Genomic DNA, 23,011 nt, shown 5'->3' with positions numbered 1-23,011 from the left:
GGCAGAGCCGTGCCAGGGACAGCAGAAGGAGGATGCTCCTAACAGTACATGCTGTGAACTTGGATTTCATATAGCAGCACTTCAAGTACTTATGTAAAACTCCAAATACATCCAGGTGTGCTCTTTTTACCTCCCTTCTTCACTTGAACACATGCAGGACCCAGAATGACTGTGCACCTCCAGTATTGAAGGAACTTTGAAAACCATTAAGGAGAACATATTTTCAATGATAGCCAGTCTTGTTTCAGATGTTACTTTTGGCATACTGTGACAGCTGCTCTTAAAATACAAGTAACAGGACCAGCAACAGACCCACACCCTACTGTGGCTCACCACAGTCCCTATGTACTACTGCTGATGCCTTTTCAGGACTACCAAAAACAGAGGCCAGACAAAATTAAGATAATAAAAAGCACTTACATTTATTGAAGGGCCTTCAGGTACACTTAGGGCAGACAGAGCCCACTCAGGGACTATACTCAAAAATGGATGATGGGTCACAGGTTTTCATACTTTCATAAGGCTGGTCCATTTGCATATTGGGAGTTAATATTCCAATTACAGCTTCACCTAATGAAGTCATTCACCTCAAGTTTGCTCCCCCCAATTCACTTTTGTTTACATTTCTTGGGGCCTGAGACACTAAGATGTCCATGATTCCCAGGCCTAGAGAAGAATTATTTTGTCTGACCAAAATGGGAAAGCTGTAGCTAACACTATATAGATTTTAGAGTTATACACAGAAGAATTGGAGGATTACAAACACACAAAAAATAAAAAAGCTAAAATCCTATGGATCACTGCAGGCCTCGTTGTGAACGTTATCTGATCGTTCCCTGCAGTAACCTGTTATATGAGTAAATTTATGTGAATCTGGATTACAATGCTTATTTAAAATCCCACTGACAGATGTTACGAACATTACAAATGCTTCAACTTTATGTGTGCAAATATGCAAGGGTTTTGTTTTCAAACTGCAGACAAGAAAGCAAAGTATTTTAATAAGAAACCTACGCTATATACACCCAAATGGTTTTATATAATTAACTCAATTTTAATTTGTTTGCCTGAAAGGAAACTGTTAGTTCAGCCAGGAGTTAGATCTAGTGATTATATTACAGTTTGCAATCATACTTACAAGCTATAGGAACACAAATTCATTTAAATCCAATTTTGAATCTGATCATGGCCACCATTAAAAATATCCTACGATTTAATAAAACGGTAATGTTTAGAGGGCACTTCCTCCAACAAAATATCTTTAGTTTTCTTTTTTTAAAAAAAGTGAAATCTAAAATGGGCCAATTATTTCTAAGACTGAGACTAATGAAGACTATTTGTTTACCACATGAAAAAAATATATACTAATTGGCCAGACCTGGAGGCCTCAAGCTTTACATCAAGAACTTGATGGTAAGAGAAAGATGATATTCCAGGTATCTGTCCATACAGACTTCTGTCCATAATATATGATAAAACCTGTCTTACCCTACACAGCAGCACTGAATACATATGCACTTACAGATTCTAATTTTTACTCTATTTTATTGCTGTATAGTCCATTTTCTCCCTAAAGCATCAAAGTTTATTATTCCTTTTATTCCTAGCCTATTTTAATTATTTCAATATAGAATGCTACATTTCCTTAGAATATAACACATTATTTTTTTCTCAAGAGTGTCACTTTTCTTTTTCCCTGAGACATCATCTTTCCTGACATGCTCATACTGCCATCATTTTCTCTCTGACTCAAACTCAAGCTCTCACAGCCATCCTTCCATTTCCCCTTCCAAATCACATGTTTATCTCCTTTGTCACTCCCTCTGCCCGTTCTACTAATACCCAGCCACCCTCAGTTCCCTCAGTTTCTGCAGTGCTGTCTCCTGATTATCCCTTCCCGTGCACCCATCCCTGGCTCCCAATCAGTAAGGCAGCTCCAGCACACCCACCTGAGCACTAGTTTTGTGAGTCTAGTCTGAGCTGTGCTCCCAAGTCAGATTTCTAATCTGCATATGTGTAGCTGCCGAAAGATGTGGGACTGGACACGAGACAATGAAAGATCATTCATTATTCCTGAAGTGTCCCAAAGCACTCCAGTAAAGTCAGGGACACCCCCTGACGTCACTGAACCTTTTCATCCCTAGATTTCATGATGGAATGAGAAAACAGCATTCACTGAGTCATCAGACATCCACCAAAGCTACACTAGGACAAGACTTGCATAATCATATTGTTTTAAAATTGGTAGAACAGCACTTCTCATCAAGATCCACAGATGTTCATGCTGATGCAAGGGTACATGACTTTTCCCCATTCCATTAGATACAAATTTAACCATAATTTCAAATACCTGAATGCAAATATATGCATTCACACAGCATAGATGGCTGAGCTCATAAGCTACATTATGTCATCAGTGCAATACCCAGCTGTGAAAGACAATCTCATCCAGACCTTCTCTTCCATTATCTCTAACCTTTTTAAACATACCATCAGAGAAGGAGAACACACAAGAGCAGAATCAGGTTATAAACCATGCTCATATAAACCAGGTTATATACCAAGGCAGCCTGAGGTGAAATTGTAAACTGAGATATATCGATTTGGAGATCACAATGCACAGACTTTACAGGCATGGGAGGCAAAAAATCAACTGTTATTTTTCTTTGACGATTAAATACACCAAGGTTGTGGGTTCAACCCCCATATGGGTCATTCACTTCTGAGCTGGACTTGAGGATACTTGTGGGTCACCCCTTTCAGCCCACAAAATCCTGTGATCTGTGATGTGGGAAATATATCTTAGATGTCGAAGTCCTGATGTCACAATTCAGTGGCACTTGAATCTCACACAGAGAGTATGCTGGACATGCACTGTTCATTTTACTCAAAACACAACCATAAGACACAAAGCTCACAACTGCTTTGTATTAAAAGATGGATTTAGAGCAAAGTTCCATTGAAAATTACAAGAACCAATGTTGACTGACTTGAGTTTCACTTCACCAACAGAACTCTTCAGCTGACCCAGGAGACAAAAGATTGAATGCTCATTAAGAAGTCTTTGACATCTCCAGCTGTCTCCACCAAGCACCTATGTTGCTGCTTCCAAGCATTTATCCAAGCTGCCAGCATCCAAACAGCCCTACGCAATTAGTCACACCCAAAAATCCTCACAAAAGGATTTAGGAATCCTGAGACCAAAGTTTAGAAGAGGTAAAAGGTAAAAATGAGAAAGGACCTGACAATGCAAAGGTTTTAAGAAATTTTTAGTCTCTGTTTCCATTGCCAGTGCAGCATGTTGAGCACCCTGACACCTCTACCCTGGGAAAAGAGCAGGATCATACACCATGGAATGGAGGGGAACCATTGGAACAAAACATTTAGTCATAATTTGAAACAAAAAGCACCTACATAGACACCTAAATTCCTTGGGAGTCAAAGTCCTGACACAAACCTGGCAGCTTTTCCTACTGGACACCTCAAGACACTCTCTCTGCACAGCCCCTCCTCAGCCCCCTGACAGTCCCACCACAGCTGGGCCCCCATACTGTCAGTTCCATGCACAGGAAACCAGAGGAAGGACACTACACTCACGAGATAGGTGCTGTAAGACCTGAGTAAATTCCACAGTTATTTTGCAAATTATTCAAAAGACCAGCAAGTGTAAGCTTCTCTGACCCAAATGTTCCTCTGCCTTCTTACCAGTACACTGCCACTTGCTTGATAGGTTCGTCCATTTTCACTGTCAGTGGAAAATAAAGTTGTACTTTTTATTTCAAAAGGTGAATCTTTCTACCATGCTGTTTTGTAAGACACCTCTGCAGGCTCATTTGCCATTTTACTACATGTAACTGTGAAGCAGCTGGTTATGAAATAATGCAAACTGAATGTCTAGGGTTGAAAAATATAACCAAAAATGTGTATTCTATTTTCATCTGTTGAAGCTGGTTGAAAGATATTGTTCTTTATCTCTTGTAACTCTAGGGAGGGAAGAGAGCAGATGCCTTCTGTTAATGGGACACCTGATAACACCAGATAAGGCAGTGCCTTCTTATCTCTTCCTCCACCCATCCTCCTCGGAGGGACATCACCTGTGAATGGGCCATTGAAGGCCTCTCACATGACTGATAACATCACCTCATCCCACTGTGAGATGCTCCACCCAGTGGGAGGAGCCAAAGCCTTTCCACCGGGATAAAATCTGCAATCCCAAACACTAATGCAGCCGGTTTTCCACCGAATCCTTGGAGGAAGACTGGACCCATCTCACCAGCACTGGACCCTTTTTTCTACAGGATCATCTCTACTTCACAGAACAACATCTGTTACTCCAGGAAGACTGACTTGGACTGCTTCCAACACCCTGACAGCAGGGTGTCAGGTCGTATCTCTGACTCTGTCAGGGTTTTCTAGGACTTTTGTTTGTTTGCTTGTTTTTTTGTACTACCGCATTTGTATTTTTTTTAATATTCCTAGTAAAGAACAGTTATTCCTATTCCCACATTTTTTGCCTGAAAGCTCCTAATTGCAAACTTGTAATAATTTGGAGGGAGGAGTTTTTACATTCTCCATTCCAAGGGAAACTCCAGTTTTCCCTGACAGATACCTGTCTTTCCAATCCAAGACACTGAACTTCTCAAAATGCTATTGATGACATTGACCATGTGACCTGGTCAATCTTAATGAAAACTATATGAAGGAATCAGATAGTACCTTGAGCATCTGTAAATAAATATATATTACTATTAAATATTAATATCTATCTATTATCATATTAATAATTATATTTGTGTTATATATAAATCTAGGCTTAAACATTAGGATGGCAGTTTAGCTAGATAGATGGCCAAGCAGAGGCACTGGGTTAGGTTACTGGAGTGTAAATAAAGCCAGTATCACTGCTTCAACTTCATGCAGATGACTGCAGGTACAGACCTAATCACAGCAATTTGAACTATAAATGAGATTATTTCAAAATTAAATTTGGCCAAAAGTTGATTATTTGCCTCAATTACATCAATAAACTTTAACTGAAAAAAATGGAATAGTAATGGTAAAAAATGACCATATAAAAGAAACTAAACTGTGCTTTCTCATTAGTTAGGCTTATGTCATTTCATCACTTTACATAGTCCAGAGGTGGAGAGGATCAGGCTAAATTAAGAAATCTTTTATATATTCTGTTTCAGTCAACATACTGATCAGCAGCCAAATGAAAATGTTTCTGTGATAATCTCCTGAAACTTATCAAGTACAATAATAAAAATCTTAGCAGTTCTGACCAATTGACTTCAAAATTGAAACAATCTAGGCATGAAAGTCCCAACATCACCCCAGCCGACTCCACCTCACCAACCAAGCATTTTTTAGTACAGTATATTATGCAGTTAATCATGAGCATATTGCAATCATTAGACATTGAAATCACTGAAGTCTGAGAGCTGTAAAGGATTCTCACTCAGTCAGCAGCAGCTAATGTCCCAATCACTGGCATAATGTGCCACTGCAGAGCCATGGGCTGCACCCAACAAGGAACTTAAGTATATTAGGGGTAGAACAGCTCAACACATCAATCAGATGCATAAATTATTGCTTTTTGAATTTTGGTTAGAAAATTTGAATGAAGTGTGGTATTAGTCATACTCAGCCCTTCAGATTGAAATAAGACAAAACCTAGTGTTGTATCTCTTAAGGAAATAACACTATAGCACATGACACATCCGGCTTCAAACTCTTGCCAGAATTATGTACTGCCATTAAAATAAATTACAAAAAACTCCAAGAAAAGAAGAGGTACACAGATAATGAGAAAACAGATTTTTCATTGTCCTTATTGTCTTCTAACATATATTACTTGTAGAGGAAAGTACATCTTACTCTGTCTTTGCTGTGTAACACAATCTCTCTAATAAAGATGCCTTCCCCCACACAGGCAGGCTTGCACCTTAAACTGATGTAACAGAACTGAATATCGACCTGTGGTCTTTCTTTGCCCTACTTCCTCCTGATTTCACTTCTGCAGTCCTTCATGCAACAGCAGCAGCAACAAAAAGGAAACAGTGAACCTCTTCCTGTGACAAGGATCTTCCATCTTCAGTCCCACACTAGCAACACCCTAAGCAATGCTGCAGAACCTCTGCCAGCCTCAGGGCACTGTGAGAACTTAACAAGGAAGTGAAGGGCAAAACTCATTTGCATGTGTACTTTAAAAAACAACACAGATCTGAACCAGAAAAAATGAAAGGGAAAAAAAAAACCTTATTATGAAGAGCTCAGATGTATTCAGATCTATAAATCCTCTGAGAAAGGACAGAATGCTAACATGAAAGCTGACACCACTTGCCAAAAATCAATGTCTGTGCACACACTGGATATGGTCTGGAGTGACTGCATATGCTGCAGGTTGGTTCATGCTGGATTATTGCATAAAATTAGCAATGCCAAAGTATACTTTCTCCGTAGTTCCTCTTCAGTAGCAAATATTTTATGCTTAACTTGAAGGACTCCCAAGACCTCTGGGAAGCAGAGGCAATAAAAGAGGTCTGTGATCCTTCTTCAACTCCTTTCTTCCCAGATTTCACTAATACTGAACTTACAGGATTCCTTCTATTTGCCTGGCAAGCTTTTTGCTGGCAACAAAAGGTTTCCCCCAGCCTCAGTGTTATTTCTTAGGATGTTTCTTTTATTTGACCCACTGAACTGCCCTGCAGGGTTTTGCTGTCTGCCAGCCTGCCGCTAGCCACAGGTCCCCCTTGCCCTCAGAATGGAGGAGGGCAGCCTCTTGGAGGCACAGCTCCTGTGGGACACTGTCAGGCCCTGCCCCACAGACAGCAGAGCTCTCTGTCCTGCTCTGCCAGCTCTGAAAAGGACAGCCCCTGCAGGTGGATCCCTGTGCCCTACCCGGGTGTGACAGGGCAGCCTTCGGGGAGGGTGCTGGCACAGGAGTTCCACACCCCCACCATTTACACAGCTGCCCATGGCTCACCCCCTCCAGCTGTACTTACTGCTACACACCCCCGGCAGATTTCCTGGGCAATACAGGGGCACACCTCACCCACCCTCTGCCTTCGGGGCTGCTGATCTGCACAACAGGAGAATCTGGTTTACAAGCCTGACCCTTAAAAAATCACACATACCCAAGGCGTCCGGTTCACAGCAGTGAAACTCCACTATCAGGACTCCACTAACAGGACAAGTAATTCATCTGTGACTTATACTATCATAAATCAAAGCAGACTCCAATCAAGGAAAAATCTCAAACATTACAGAGAGCAGAAAGTCACTATCAAGCACTATTACTGACCAAATACATGAAAAGAACATCGTCATGATCACCAAAGTGAGTACTGAACATCCTCAGTGTTCAAAGAGACAATTAAGAGCACCATGTACCTAATGAACCGTGCATTGTGACTGATAGAGGTATCAGATTTCCTTTATTTAGGGGGAACAGAATTAAAAAATAGTTACTGGAGAGATACTCATAAAGGTCCACAGAGGTTGCTTGTTAGAGTAAGCCTGTAATATGAAGAACAGGCAACTGTGTAGGCAACACTGGGTTTATTTGCTTTGCCATTCTGTTTTACGTTTTCTGTAATGCTAAGAGCATACAACTTCTACTGGTTCAGGCTAAAATTCATGCTTACACCTGTGCAGCATCTACAGTTGAAGATCTGAAATACATACCATTTCTGAACATCTCTTAAGTACTTACTTAGGTACAACAGAAACCACAGAAGCACTCCAGCTTAAAAGGACTTTTAAACCTAAACCAGCAAACAGCTCAGACAGCAGTTGCAATTATTTCAGCAGTGATTTTTTTTTTCCTAGACACACAGCAGTGAACACGTGCATCCATTATTCTGGTGAAACTTCCAAAGAACAGAAACAAGCGTTTCAGAATCTGTATCTAAACTGAAAAGAACTGGGAGATGCATGGTCTACAGCTGCTCCATGCTGTTAACCTTCATGGCACACCTGTGCAACACCAACTGTTCTGTATCTGTCTACTTCAACAATACGAACACAACAACCAGCAGTTTTTGTCAGAATAAATCAGTACACACAGCACCTCTGGAAAACAAAAGGCTGTAAGGAAGAAGGTGGAAAGTGACAAGTTGGGAAGAAATAGGAAGACAATTGCAAGGAGACTATGCTCCCCAGTGGCACAGACAAAATTAAAATAGCCAGAGTTGGTGTCAAACTTAGTCTCTAACTTCTGCAGACTGAAGTCACCATTATGGCCCAAAGGGGAGTACAGAGGTGCTATTTTTGTGGGATAAGGTCTTCCCTGTGCCAGAGGTATCCCGTGGGACCACCACTGTTATAAACAAACTAGTCAGTGCTTTGCCAGGTTCAGCTTAGCACTGAAAACAAAAAAAGAGACCACTGTGGTGTCTCATCCTTTGCCTACAAGTTGCACCACACTCAAACCTGAGCCTCAAATGCCACACTGCTGAAAACAGCTGTTTACTATGTGGGAGAACATCTCAAGTCCCTATCACTTCAAGCATCTCTGCACCACTTTGGTCCTCCCCACTTCATTACAAGCCATTCCTAAAAACCATACTTTGTATCTCTCTTCATCAGCCTCGATAAAACTTGCCCTTTCTTGTCACCTAAAAAGCAAACAAAACTAATGTGTAATTTCACTTTGGTATGTAACTAACTGTGCATATACTAAACTTTTCTATTAGAAGTCAAAGAAGATAGCATTTATATTTAGCTTTGCTCTATTTAAACTTCCTTAACAAGATGAATATAATTATAGACAGCTCCGCAATGCTGTAAGTTGGCATGACTTTACCAAATTCTGTGGCAGTTTGTCAATTTAAATTAGCTGAGAATATGGTAATAACGTTACATCACAAAAAGTACAACAGAGGAATTAACTTGGGACAAAATAAAGACAAGAATATGCTGTAAGCAGCCACAAGAAGGAAAAAATGCTCATTAATAACAGTAATTTATGATGATCTTCTCAGTACTTATGTCAAAAGTTCTGCAATGTACTTACACTAAGATATGCTGGAAATGTTCTTTAGAAATTTAGAAATTGCCATGCCACACAAGACAGTCCACCTTTCACAGTGGGCTTCCAGTCAAAGACTTGACTCACTGTTCTGCTGGCTGATTATACCTTTTTAATAGGTGAAATAAGTAAAGACTGTAGCCAGCTTTTCTTGACCCCAAATGATTTGTGATCAATTTAGGTCCTCCATAAAACCAATAGCTTTTGTAATTTTGATCCTGACTCATTTAACTACAACTCCTGCTCTCTTCATGGACAGCAAATGCCTAATCCTCAGGAGCCCCCTGGGAGACCAGCATCTTCCACACATCCATGTCTGCCTTGAAGCCAGACAGAGCTAGATGCAGAATGCATTTACCTGACATATCTCTTTGTGTTTGTTGCCCTTGGCAAAGGTCAGTTTTCTGCTGAACTGCAGGATGAATGTGTTTCTCCATCCCTTAAATAAGGGCATACATTTTAGTGAAGTAATATTTTTTGGTATCTAATCATTGATGTTTAAACATAGAAACAACATAGTAAGCAATTATTCCTCACAACAATCCATAACAAGTAAATGCTTATGAGTAAGATATACATTCAGGTACAAAAAGAGCCTGGAGTCTCCCTGTACTTGCGTCCTCCCCATCTGTGATTCACAGGAAGAATGTGACTCTTCTAATTCACTGTATCTAGGTAAAACCAAAGAAGTATTAGAATCACTCACAACTCATTATTTAAAAATAGAGTACCAAAAAAACCCAAATAAAATGCAACAGCTAAAACATGGAATTGTAAATGTCCTTAGATTACACAGAAACATAGTTTAGGTAGGTGCTAACCCCATGTAATTTTACTTAATGCTTTAATCAACACCAAAGTTTTCTCTAAAAATTCCATCAACAGCTGAAACTGGCACAGAGGACACACAGAAAGCAGGACTGTATACCAAAGGCAAAGGTTATGTTCTCCTGTTGCCACTTAAACATATCCAATTTCACTGTTATTGTCACCCACTGATAAAACAGTAGTCTTTCTTCAGCATGAGCCTACAAAACCCTAGTATTGAAATTTTATGCCAAGTCTAATAAGCTTTGTTCTACAGAATGGTTAAAAGTCTTCACAGAAAAATAATTCCTTAACATTACACTTTCTTGAAAGAACAGAATTAGTATGTTCAGTTTTCAGCTGTAACTCTATTACAGCTACAACCACGTATGAAAGAGTTCATGTAATATTCATATAATTGCATTAAAACAGTAAACTACTTTATATAATACCCTACCTGTAATGGAAGGCTATTGATAGTGCTCGTAACTGCTGCACTAAGGCATAAACCAAGTATGTTTTCCAGAAGTTTTTAATACCTGAAGGTAACACTTTTTTTGGTCTGAAATACTGTAATTTTTTTCCCTATGTTTCCACTGTTTTTCAAAAATATAAATTGAAATGACCAGCTTTCACACAGTTTAAATACAGACAAAATCAGTATGATCTTTTCAGTTTTTCCCTGAATAGTCCTTGAGAAGAAATCATCATTTCTCTTTCAAGTAATGGGTTATATCTACAAAAACATCTTCAACCATTTTCAGACTCATCTTAAGAATTGATACTGATTCTGACTGAATGACAAGTAAAGAGGAAGAGGTTTTTCATGTGGCCCAGCAGATTACATTATTAGAAGACAACTCTGTGACAACCAGATTTTCAGATGTTAAGGCTAAAAAGACAGAGGACGAGCAGAAGTTTCACAACTGGCCATCTGTCTGTGCCCTCAGCAACATCAGCAACCTGGCAAGCATGCATGAAACAGAAGGTTTTTTCAATGGATATATTGCAGCTCTCCAACCATCCATAAAAGTACTCAAAAATGAGAAAATCTGCAAAGATGACAGAAAACAGAATTCTGATCTTCAGAATTTCCCCCACTCAGATGAAAAAAAATCACTCAAATCACTCACTGTCATTCACTAGGAGTAGTCAGCACGAAATCTGGTATTCAGTAGTATCACTGTGCACATAAGTGGGCCTCATCACATCAGAACTACTCTAGACTCAGAGCTAGATCTAAATCAGATCAAGAAGTTGACTGTCAACAGGTGCTTTTACTACAATGAGATGCTTCCTGATTTCAACACCTTTATCAACTCCAGCCAGACAGAAGAATGTCCCAATTATTTTAATACTTTACTGTATGTGAGTATTCCGGGGTGAGAACTCCCTATCCAAGATGACTTTTTCAGTATTAAGGAAGAGGAATAAGCAAGAGTGAGGGATTACACACACACACACACACATACACACACATACACACACAAATTATGTGCTTTGCTGAAAAGCTAATGACCTGAAATACTGTGTCCATAGCCTATTTTTAATGCTTGAGAGCAACCAGTGTCTGTCACAAACACCTTGCAGCTTTTTGGGTAGAAACATGACAGCTTGATGGTGCAAGGTAATCCTGTCTTTAGCTTGGCTCTTAATGTGAAAAATTCTTCTCTATAAACTTAAAATGGGACACTGGTTTAAAGCAACAAGATTTGAAGATAACAACCAACAGAAGATGAAATGCAGAATGCTACACAATCTGAAAGGAACATTTCTTTTAATTACATACTACTTTCTACAAATGGTATGTGACCATTTTTTGCACTCTGTTTAGGCAAACAGTGCATTTGACACACTGTTGCCCTTTTTATTTCTGATCAAGGGCTTGAGGCTGGAAGGAAACATCTCAAGGGCTGGCTGGTTTGTTTGAGGGTTAGTTAGTTTGTTTGAGCTTCCTCTTTGCCCTTAATGCCCAGTTCCAGATGGGCTCCCACTGAGCACTATAGACCCTCCCTTGGAACAGTTCAGTTCCATCCTAATTGCCAGGACAGGATACCATTTCCTGTGACAGACAGGAGAAGACAAGGAAGGCTCACACAGATCCTCTGCCTTCAAGCAATCTACAGGAAGGTGCTCACCCACCAGCACTGGACCAAGGCTGTTTTCTGCCTGCTGCCTTGCATGAGCATGTGCAATACCATGGCTTACCTGGACACCCTTGCAGTCCAGGAATACAATTGCTGATGTGAAACTCCCAGGAGGGCTCTGACTTGTAAAAGAAACAACTGCACCCATTCCTTGGTCTTCCTGACATAGAAATGGGATGATTACCTTGTGTGGGCATGCAGAAGGCTCTCAGGGAAAGGAGATGTTAATTCTGTACCTTGTTCAGGCTCTCTTCTTTCAGTAAGATTTTCTAGCTACTTCTACATAGCACAGTATGTTTACCCTTATAAGTCAATTTTACATTGTTAAAAAGGAGCTCCCTTTCCTCAGATGAGGCACATTCCATGAAATACCTGTAAAAATCTTCACCTTCCTGTAGCAAGGAGGACATAAATTGTCCTCTTCCACAGGATTTATTTAATTATGCCAAAGCAGAATCATACACTGGACTTTCTTTAGATTTACTCATATTTCATCCCTTTCTTAGTTTTAATTTTAAGTGAGCTCTCTCAGGAGGCTTAGATTTATTTTCACTCTAGGTGCTGAAACTATTTTGACTCAAGAGTGGTTAGACTCCGACTCAAATGAGAATTCACATTCTATACAGTAAGTAATCCACGGAAGAAAACATGCCAATAGGTATCTTCAGCTCTTTTTTTATGAGCCATGAAATATATGGGAAATTAGTAGAAACTAACAGGAAAAGGCAGAAATGGCATTAGTCCCAATGTAGGGAAAAATGATCTAAATTAATTTTGGCAGAGTGAACTCTGCTTTCAAATTTATTTGTCTTATCACATTAACACTTTAACACTGACAGCCTACAGATTTATTTTTAGGTACTAATATGTTAAAATATGTAATGAAAGTAGAGAAAGAAGTTACTGAAATTGTTTTCTGTAAAGACATTCAAGCATTCTCCCCAACTCTGTGCTGGGAAACCATTCAAAAAACAGTGCATACATCTGTATGGCAGAAACACCTGCGATAAAAATTGTGATGCTTTTAAAAAGTGCTAAACAACCCTTGTTAATACCAAGACTGCTAGGTGGTGTGGCAGCTTGACACTTCTGAAAACTAGACCATTAATTTAAATGCCTAAAGCCACATTTTTCTCACTGAAAGGAAGAGGTTCACAATTTAATCATTCTTAGTACTGGTACAGTAAGCAGCTGAAAGAGGACAGCAGCTTGCTTCACCAGACCTATATAGGATCTCCACAAGACCATGCTCTCCCTGAAGAATATGGTTTTCTACCTCATGCAGTGATGGGGACAGAGTTAATTTCAGAGAGACTTTGAAATAGCAAAGCACGAAGGAGCTGTCAGACAAAAAACCAGCAAAATAAGGCAAGCTCAGTAACACCATGAGTGGAATGGTTGGTAGTGATTTTGCTTTTCACAGTCCTTTAATATTACACTTAATGATGCAATTTTACTGTTGTGAATTCTTTCTAGGATGAGTAATTTGTTAAATGACACCTACTGAATTTCTTGCAATATTTACCAAAAAACTATCTATAGGAATGTATGGATAAGCTTCATGAACTTACTTTACACAGACAATATTAGAAGTAGTATAAAGGTACATTAGAATGAAGGTACATTACAGAAGCCCATAGAACAGAAAATGCTTGTCTTAGAGAGATTTTAGAACTGAATTGTTAGGAACATCTGACCCCAAACTGCTTTTTTTCAAGTACCCAAGGATGTATTCAAGATTACCTTATCAACCGAATCTTTAGTGAAAAAATGAACATTAAAATTCTTGCCATGTTATAGCTAAACTAGATTCCTATCTCATACCACAGACTTTTCTCTCATGGAAACAGTATAGGAAATGGCATAGTAACAGCAAAAAATGTTAAGCCATATTTGAGAGGAAATTTAAAATTGAAAGATGTAAAAATTCCCAGGTATATTGAAACAGCAATAAACAGATGGCAAGGTAAAAGCTGTGTATCTAGTTTTCATCCCTCTTACTGTATGAGTAGATTTTAGGAATGTAATTACCTACTTAATAACCTGAACACAAAGTTACACACAGGCATCAGGAGATGCACTGTGCACCAGCCATTCCTAAGCTCTGCATAAAACTGATTACATCTAAACCAAAACCATTCAGGGCAATGAATTCCATTAAAATCAAGTTCTCACCATCCCAAGTCATATTTTCAAGAACATTTTCACCTTATGTAAGTTACCACTGTTTCCAAAGGAACAGTCCAACCTTCCCCTTCCAATCCTTGCACAGCCAGTAAGCACACTGCCATGTAACCAAACTGACAGAGGAGCCGAGTCCAATCCAAAACATGCTGGTCTTAAATTACATGATTTTGGAAATAAAAAAAAACAACCAAACAAATATGTTTCATTTAGGTATTTTCTGATGGATGTCAATGTGTTTTAGCTTAAAAGCTGTTTTTCAGTTTTCTTTTTTCCTGTATTTTACATAAATTGAACATTAATATCAGAACACATATCATTTACCCCAAACACATTTTTCTTTACAACTCTATGTACCAAAGACTTCAGTGTTACCACGTTACACCAGAATTTCAAAATTCTTCGCCAAATGGAATCTCTCATGTAGGCAGTTCTATAAATCCACAGAAGCAGCAATACAGCATACCATGAAAGGGGAAAAAAAGGTCACCTATACCTATTTATTGTCAAGAGGTTTAAACACCTAGTGGACACAATGGACATAGTGATTCCATCTCTAGCTATGAAGTTACAAGCAATTTAGTCACTCTTTCGGTGGCACAGACATTCCACATCTGTGAAATGCTTCACTACTACAGCAAAGTGGAAACTAATTCCTCATTTTACAGGAGAGCTTCTGATACTGCAATAACCTGTTGCCATGAATTTTCCTGGTTTGCTAAGCGTTCATATTAAAGGAGAAACGTGCAGTTTCTCACGCTGGTGAATTGTAAACACAGGACCATGTTTTGTAAATATTGGCAATGTTATGAATACTTTCTCCAAGACAAGGGGAGGTTGAATGACAGCCTCCTGGACCAATGTGACAGGAGAGGTAGCGATACCCTTCTCCAATCCATGGTCACCTTGCCACAGATATATAATGGAAAAATAAACTAAGGGCAGGGGCTTCTGCCCTGCTGCTCTTGTTGCACCCAGATCTGTGTCCCCAGTCTGTGTTCCTGGTTGGGCCTCCACGGTGATAATAACCTAATGAATAAAACACAAAATGCCAAATATTCAAAATGAAAGCCATGTAAGATAACAAACTGTCATTATTTTAAGCAAAAACAAACAGATATTTCAGATTAAAATTTCCTTGCTTTTTCAGAACTGCCACTGTTACAATCATGGTGCTGAAGTACAGAAGGAAGAATGTAAGTCCACTGTGTGAATAGGAGATGAGAACCTTGCTGGTAAAATTAATCTCTATGTTCAGGTGTTATCTAGTTTATTTGCAATATGCTGCAGATCTCATTATTAGTCCTCAGGCACAACCTTATCATCATTGTCCTTCACAGCCAATGAGAGCTAAGAATGTATTTGGATGAAGAATTATTTCAGGACTGGTATGATGTCCTCGTTTAGCCTCAGGGAAAAAAAAAAAAAAGGCAGGATGAGAAAAATACTAAAGAGAAAATATCTTTTTTCAGGACAACCAAGCACTGCTTCTATGTAAAGCATGTCAAATGACATATAAAGTGAAAACAACTTCAGGGCACCATGCATTTTTATCTGAAAGATGACAGATCAGCAGATCTGTTCAGTCTGCATGGTTTCTGGAGGAACAGTGTTTCATACAGTGACAGAAAAAGGAAACTAGATATTCTTTTAAGATGGAGAACTTTACATGTTCACAATTTAATATCTGTTTTAGATCCTTCAGAAAAAAAAAAAAAACATTAACAATATAGTAATTTTTAAATTTCCTTCTAGATATAGTTAAAGGAGAGTAAATCTTGCACAGTCACAGCACATGTCTGTGAACTGAACACCTCTTTTTGTAAGAAATCAACATACTTATTTCTTTCTGACAATCAAATAAAAAATATTAAATTGATAAACAATCTACCTGCTATTTACTGCCCACATTCTGCACAAAAACGTGCTTTTACTAATAAATTGCTAATTACAACCTTCCTGAAACAGGTCACATCTCTGCAGTGACAAACATCCAATAGTTTGGAAGCGTGAACACAATGCATTAAGGAATACAGGCTAAAAGGATTGTCTGAACTACTACTGCTTTTCTATGGGATTACAGGTTAACTCCACACAAGCAATAATAATTGTCCTCTGTATCAGGCTTATCTATTTGGGTGGATCTGCAGCATGCTTATGTACTACCTTAAAAATTCGAAAGTGCAGGAAGAGGCTGTGCAATCAATCCAAGCAACAAGGGAAGAATCAGATAAAGTCTGAGAAGCTGGTCCCAAGACAAAGATCTCACACAGATAAACTTAACAGTTTGAAGAAAAAAAAACACACATAAACCTTTGGTTCTCATAATAACTGAAATAATACTGGTACACTGACTTCCATGGACTTAGCCTAATGTACTGTGACTATAGCTCTGGATTTATTAATTAACATCACTTATAAACTGGCATAATGGACACTAGAGGCAACTACAGTAGACTAAGGAAAACCCAGAGACATATTTAACTTGCTAGTATTGTCATCTGCCAAAAATTCCCACTTATCAAACAGGCTGCCTTCTTTCAAGGGCTTCTGCTCTTCCATGTAACCACTAAGGCTAAACCAAGGCCGTATTATACACTGACCTAAAAAAAAATATTTAAAGGAAACAAAGCGTGAAAAACTCTTAGTTCCAGGCATGGCTAATAGTGAGTACTAAAGTACTGTAATCTTCCTTACACACCACTTCTACTCTTACTCATTCAAACCTTTCCTTGGTTTGAACACCCATTCAGTGAACATCCACTCTTTTGCCCATTTCTCTAAAGCTTGTGCTCCTGTGGACTGGAAAAACAAAAGTCATTGGGCTGAGTATCTGAAGAAACTGAACAAGGCCTGTTGGTTGATGAGTCCTTGACCATGATCTAAAAGAGGCTGTATCATTTCAGCACAACTCCTGAGTGCAATAATCAAAAAATGGTGTTACCACTCAGGAAGTGCACAGCTGCAGCAGTGTCAGCAAGAAAAAACTCACACCCAAAGGCCAAAAGAAAGTCCTAGGATGACCTTGTGCTCTCCTAAACTGTTACCAGGTGTAAGTCACAGCTGTTGACCCTGCACTGGAGCCTTGCCCAAATGCTGCACACCTTGCAGTATGCTGCTGCTCCTCAACCTCCTCTAAGAAACCACTCAGGCACCGTTGATGTAAGAAGCTGAAGTTTTGTTCTGAATAGCTTTCATTTTACACACTTTATATGTATCAGAACTTACTGCCATAAGTCTGCCACTCAGTACACCACTGTACACCAAGAATACCACAAAACAACTTCCTAATCACAATACAAACAAGGAGGGAACACAGAGAACACAAAACTTCTCTCTAAAAGGATGCTTTTTAAATGTCCTTAAAATGTGAAAAGGAAAGTGGAATTTGAGTGTGCTGTAAGTAACAACCCACTTCCACCAATTTCTGTAAGCATTACAATTGTTCCTCAATTGTGTTTGAATCACTAAGGTCCTGAGACTGGTTTTCAGCCACCAGTTTCCTAAGCAGATGCTGACCCCTGTTAAAATTCAAGGCTGGGGAATGTAAGGCCCTCTTCCGTTTCTCATTGAGCAGGTGCCAAGACTTTGTTTCAACATTGATAAACCAGTTTGTTTGCCATCAGTAATGCCCTCAGGCTTTTTACTTTATTCCTCTCAGAAAATGGAAACAATAGACAGGTTTCACTTCCTGTTTTCTTGCTGCGGTATTTGGTTTAGAGAACAGTTCAAAGTAACTTTCAAATTCAATCATTTTAGTTAAAGGATAAATAGTGTCTCTGTTAAATAGTTTTACTGTATTGATTCAAAGGAATCTACTCCACAGCAGGTACTGTAAAGAAAAGCAAACCTTTATTGATGGATGGCAAGAGAACATGCAGGGTTAGTACCTCCACATGCATGTCTGACCGTGGTTCACTTTACACAGGCTTTTATACTTTTACTATTCTGGATCCGCCCTTGTTTGTTTACTTATCTAAAAGGTACAGTTTTAAGGGCTGGGATCTTACGTAAGGTTTCATTACCTGAGGGTTACAAACATGGTGGATAGTTTCTATCATATTCATCACATTTATCTAACTGATACCATGCTTTGCTATAGCTGTGCTTTATTGATTACATTCTTTCATTTTCTATCTTTTAAAACTTACGACTTTGCATTTTTCTAGCCTTTTGTGACTGTTAACATGCCTCTTCCTATCACCTTAGCCCACCAGGTCTAGGACTTACTTGCAAAATGATTACAGCTAAACACAGCAGCCACACCTTTACGGTTCTGTGAATTCATACCTATGCTAAGGTGCTTATGTCAAGTGAGGCCCGTGTTTCAGTATCAATCCTTCTGAAACTGTCTTAAACCCACAACAAAACACAACATATATTAAAATACTGCAGACAAAACTATACTATGAGCAACCTAAAAATATGTTGATTCTCAGCTACTGGGTGAAATATTCTACTTCACTGAAAATTACAGAAGCTGTCTTTCCTTCAGTAGGAAGCAGTAGGTTAGTGAGGTGGAAAAACATTTTTCTGAGCAATCCTGAAGCCTGAGGACCATCTGGGAGTCTGGTCCTACATGCAGATCCCAAAGCATGCACAGAGGGACCATCGATGGCTGTGGGAGTGCTGACAGGTTCACTTGCAAAGAATACGAAAGAATGCAGTACTTTAACGTGATGTACCCTGAGAGAGAAAAATAACTGACAAAGATACCAGAGAAACTGAATTGTTGAAAAAAAAGGAACCAAAAAACCCCCAAAACTTCTCACTGTATCGAATTTTAAAAATCTAACTAAAAGAGACCAATTTACCATTTACTTTTAGCACCTTATTAATCCTAATCCCTAATTAACAATCAGGGAAAACAAAATAATGTGTACAAGTTCCTCCATATATTTCCTTTTGAAAACTGACAAGCCCAACAAATGCTGAAATATATTTTGAAAAGGTGTACGATACAATCCAATTCATAAATACAAGTTTGGATCCACTTAAAATAATATTTAAACATTCAAAGCAACATTTTTTTAGCCTTCTAAATTACACTGACATTTCATTTAATGTCTCAGGAATTTAATTTGGTCAACTGCAGACAGCCTTGCATCTGCCGTGGGACCAAATATGGCTCTCACGCATCGAAGTAAGCTGCTGATGTTAAATTTGGCCTATTTGTTACTGTAGTCTTAACTTTTCCTAGTTTTTTTTTAACATGAATTAACTTTACACCACACACTGATGCCTTGCAATGTCTCTTAGATTTACATGTGGCAGGAATTCTACATCTCTATATAAATTGAGAAAAAAAAAAAAAAAGACAAAAAGCTTCACAGAGCAGGACTGTGAGGAAGGAGCCTCTGAAGACTAGGATCACCTTTCCCATCACCTCCCTCCACACCTCTTCCTCGGTTTACGTTTGCTCGAAGGTCGATGATTTAATCGTCCTTCTTTTGCAAAAGATAAAGAAACAAACGTGCCACCGTATTGAACCACTGCATTTTACTGCCACCAGGAAATCGAGTCATTACTGTAAAAGAAGTACCTTTTGGAGCCTCCAATATAGGTGAAGGTAAAGGTGGAGTCTGAGTACCTGAAATCTGAAAGACAAAGAGGCGCTTTATTACAACTTGTCTTTATTTCGGCTGAAGTAGCCGAGGTTTTACGGAGCAGCATTCAGCTCCCGACGCGGGGGCGGCCGAGGGGGAGTCGGGGTGAGCCAGAGGAAATGCAGCATCTCCCCCAGCCCCTCGCAACAAGTGCCCGGCGCTATGGCAACGGCAGGGAATTCCATTGTCACACACGGCAACAGGCAGCGACAGCCGGGCTCCTGCCGCGGCTCACCGCGACCGGCAGCGCCGGGGCGCCGCGAACGCCCAAGGGAGGGCGGCAGGGGCTGCTGGCACGGACAGGGCCCCGCTGGCGGCTGGATGTGCCGGCGGCCTGGGGCCGGGCACCGGGGCAGGCTCTGTGCCGCGGGCGAACGGTTCGGCCGCGGGCTGCGCCGGGCTCGGGCGGGCTCGCACCCGGCGCTCCCGGTGCTGCGTGCGGCCACCGCCGCGCTCCCCGGGTCGGGATGCCGGCCCCCACCCCGCCCGCCCCTCTCCCGGCCGGCGCCCGGTCTGCTCTGCCCTCATATGCCCTCGGCAGGAGGGGAGGAAGACGGGGTCTGAGGGCGGCCCCGCGGCCGGGAACGGCGGCGAAGGGCACGGCACGGCGGGAGCGCGGTCCGGGGCGGGCGCGGCGGCGGCGACGGCGACGGGAGCCTCCGCGCCGCCAACCTGGCGCCCGGGGACAAACTCACCTGCAAACAGGCAGTCCTTCTCCGCCTTGCACTTTTGGATCACAACGTCAATATCCTTCTGAATCCTCTCTTGTCTTGAACACATCCCCATGAAATAAATCCCAGGGGAAAAAACCAGCAGCCTTTATTTCCACCCCACCCCACCCCCCGCGCTGCCAGGGTTTTTTTAAGATTCAGCCCGAAAGAAGGAGCCCGGGGCTGACGAGCAGGAGCCTCCCCGGCGGCCCGGTGAGATCCGTTCGGCCGGTTGGAGGACGTTGGAGGCAGGCGGCGGGAGCCGATGTTGTTTGCCCAGATGCGCCCGCCCAGATGTGCCGCCGCTGCCGGCGAATAGCAATTTCCTCACAATGGATCCAGCGAAGGGTGGCGGAGGCGACACGGGATCCCCCCACCCCCCCACGCCCTCTGGGTTTTTTGGGGTTGGTTGGCTGGTTTGGTCTTTTTTTGGAGGCGAGAGAAAAAGAAAAAAAAAAAAAAAAAAAGGAGGAGGAAAAAAAAAAGAAAAAAAAAAAAAAGGGCGGGGGGGCCAAGCCGACCCGGCCGCCGCCGCTCACATCCCTGCCCCTCCCGCCAGCAGCGGCGATCGCCGCGCAGCAGCAGCACAGCGCGGAGAGCCGGCGGCGGCACCCGCACCCGGTCCCTGGCGGCGCGGCGGGGCCGGCGCTTGCTGCAGCGACGCCGAGCCGCAGACCCTCCCCTCGCTCTCGGCCCGGCACGTACGGCCCCCGCCGGCTCCCCCGGCGGAGGCGGCGCGGGGGGAGGAAGAGGCGGATGCACAGAGCCGTGCGGACGGCCCGGGAGGCGGCGGCGGGCGCGATCGTCCCGGCCCCGCCGCCGGCGCTCGCCTCCGCCCGCCCGGGCCCCGGGCCCAGGCTGCTGCCGCCTCCTGAGCAAGGGAGAAACGCCAGGAGTGGGATGTGCGGGCGGCGGGGCGGCTCCCCGGCCGCACCGGGGAGGAAGCGGGCAGCGCCGTGCTGCGCAAGGCCGGCGGCGGAGAAGGGCGGCTGCGGGGCCCGCTCCCCTCCGAGCCCCCGGCGGGAATGCGGGAATGCCGGGCCGCGCCGCCCTCGCCGGGAGCGGCGGGGCTGCGCTGCCGGGGCTGCGGCTCCCCCGGCGGCTGCGCTCCTGGCCGGTACCGCGGGCAGGGCTGTGCCCGGCCGTGCCCGGGCAGGACAGCCCGGCAGCCCAGCCTCCGACCTGTCGACGGGTGTGCGTGCCCGTGGAAGAAGTAAAAGGAGGATTTAGAGCCTCTCTGTGCCCACCGTGGTGTTAATTGCGCTCCTTGCCCCTCATTCTCCGGCAAAACTCTCGCAGACCTGAGGGCTTCCGGAGAGGGCTCAGGCAGTCCAGTGCCTAGCAGTGGGCGCTCATCCAATTTACAGGCTTGGGGCTCTAGTCCAGAATAAGCAATGACCATAATACAACTTGGAAATAAACATAAAGTCCGCAAAAACAGATACTCTTGCACTCAAGTGCAGTAGTTATAGTTAATAAAATCAGGTCTGAAAGTAGTAGAAACAGATTTGATTGCAACATTGAAAGAATATCCACAAAATTCAGGTTTTATATATTCACCCTGTTTTAAACAGCTCCTATGATTATCCACTCTTGAGTTCAGTTATTCTAGTGGGTGGTTTTCTTTTTCATTTAGGTTTTCTTTTTCATTTAGGAAGTCAGTGTTAATCGTGGATTATTGATTTCAAACACAGAAGACAAACAGTATTTTTATGAAAAATTAACTTCATCATTTTTCTTATCTGTAGGTGGGGATAAAAGGGAACTTTTAATCCATCACATGATAAGACTTTTTGCCTCTTAAGAAAATAATTTATCTTGAAGGGAAACTTCCAGATGAGTTTTTAGTGTGGAAACTGTATGAGATTGCTTTTCATGTGAGTCTGTCCTTGGATAAAACTTACATACAGTTAGGAACAGATTTTTTTTCCATAAAAGCTTATACTTTTTTCCTTCTTCTTTGGTAACAGGGAGCACCAGGCTAATGCTTTTCGGCAGGAGATTTATATGAGGAAGTTGTACTGGAACCCATAGCAGGAGGTTTGGAATTAAATGATCTTCAAGGTCCCTTCTAAGCCAAACCATTCTATGGTTCTACAATTTTACTCAGCAAGACTTTTTCAAGGCACACAGAAATTGTCACTGTAGTCCCAAATACAATATAATATGGTAAGACACTGTCATTATGTCAAGTGATGAAATGTTGGTTAAGAAGTGCTGCTTCTTGAGGTGTTTTTCTAGCTCTTCCAACTAGAGTATCAGCAGCCATGTTTGCTGCCTTCTCCTCTATCACAGTTTAAAGATTTAATCAGAACTTGATTTATTCTGGTGGGATTTTGGTCCTGAACTTTGTCATGAAAGGTCTCTGTTATCCCTCCCAGGTGGATCAGGAAAGGGGGAGGTTATTAGTCAGTTGCCAGATATTTATGCTGACAATTCTGCTTATAGCTTATTCTAACCAGGGTTATTTTCAGTGTCATGTCAATTAGCACAATTCTTGACTGCATTTTTAAGCCTCAGTCT

The 23,011-nt window shown here is 41.6% G+C and overlaps 1 protein-coding gene across 1 annotated transcript in view; it reads right to left on the bottom strand.

Moving 5' to 3' along the window:
• PARP8 (poly(ADP-ribose) polymerase family member 8) overlaps window positions 1-20,914 on the bottom strand; it is a 125,130-nt gene extending 104,216 nt beyond the window's left edge. Inside the window, exons 1-2 of the mRNA XM_063423388.1 lie at window positions 20,474-20,914; window positions 19,715-19,769 (exon numbers count right to left, since the gene is read on the bottom strand). Of these exons, the coding sequence (XP_063279458.1) occupies window positions 19,715-19,769; window positions 20,474-20,564 (146 nt within the window). The 5' untranslated portion in view covers window positions 20,565-20,914. The remainder of the gene's footprint in view (window positions 1-19,714; window positions 19,770-20,473) is intronic.
• Window positions 20,915-23,011: the final 2,097 nt, after the last annotated feature.

This window comes from Prinia subflava, chromosome Z (genome assembly GCF_021018805.1).
Source record: "Prinia subflava isolate CZ2003 ecotype Zambia chromosome Z, Cam_Psub_1.2, whole genome shotgun sequence".
In the NCBI taxonomy this organism is placed as follows: domain Eukaryota; kingdom Metazoa; phylum Chordata; class Aves; order Passeriformes; family Cisticolidae; genus Prinia; species Prinia subflava.
Note: the sequence above shows the minus strand (reverse complement) of the source record. Positions and strands in the feature narration are given on the sequence as shown.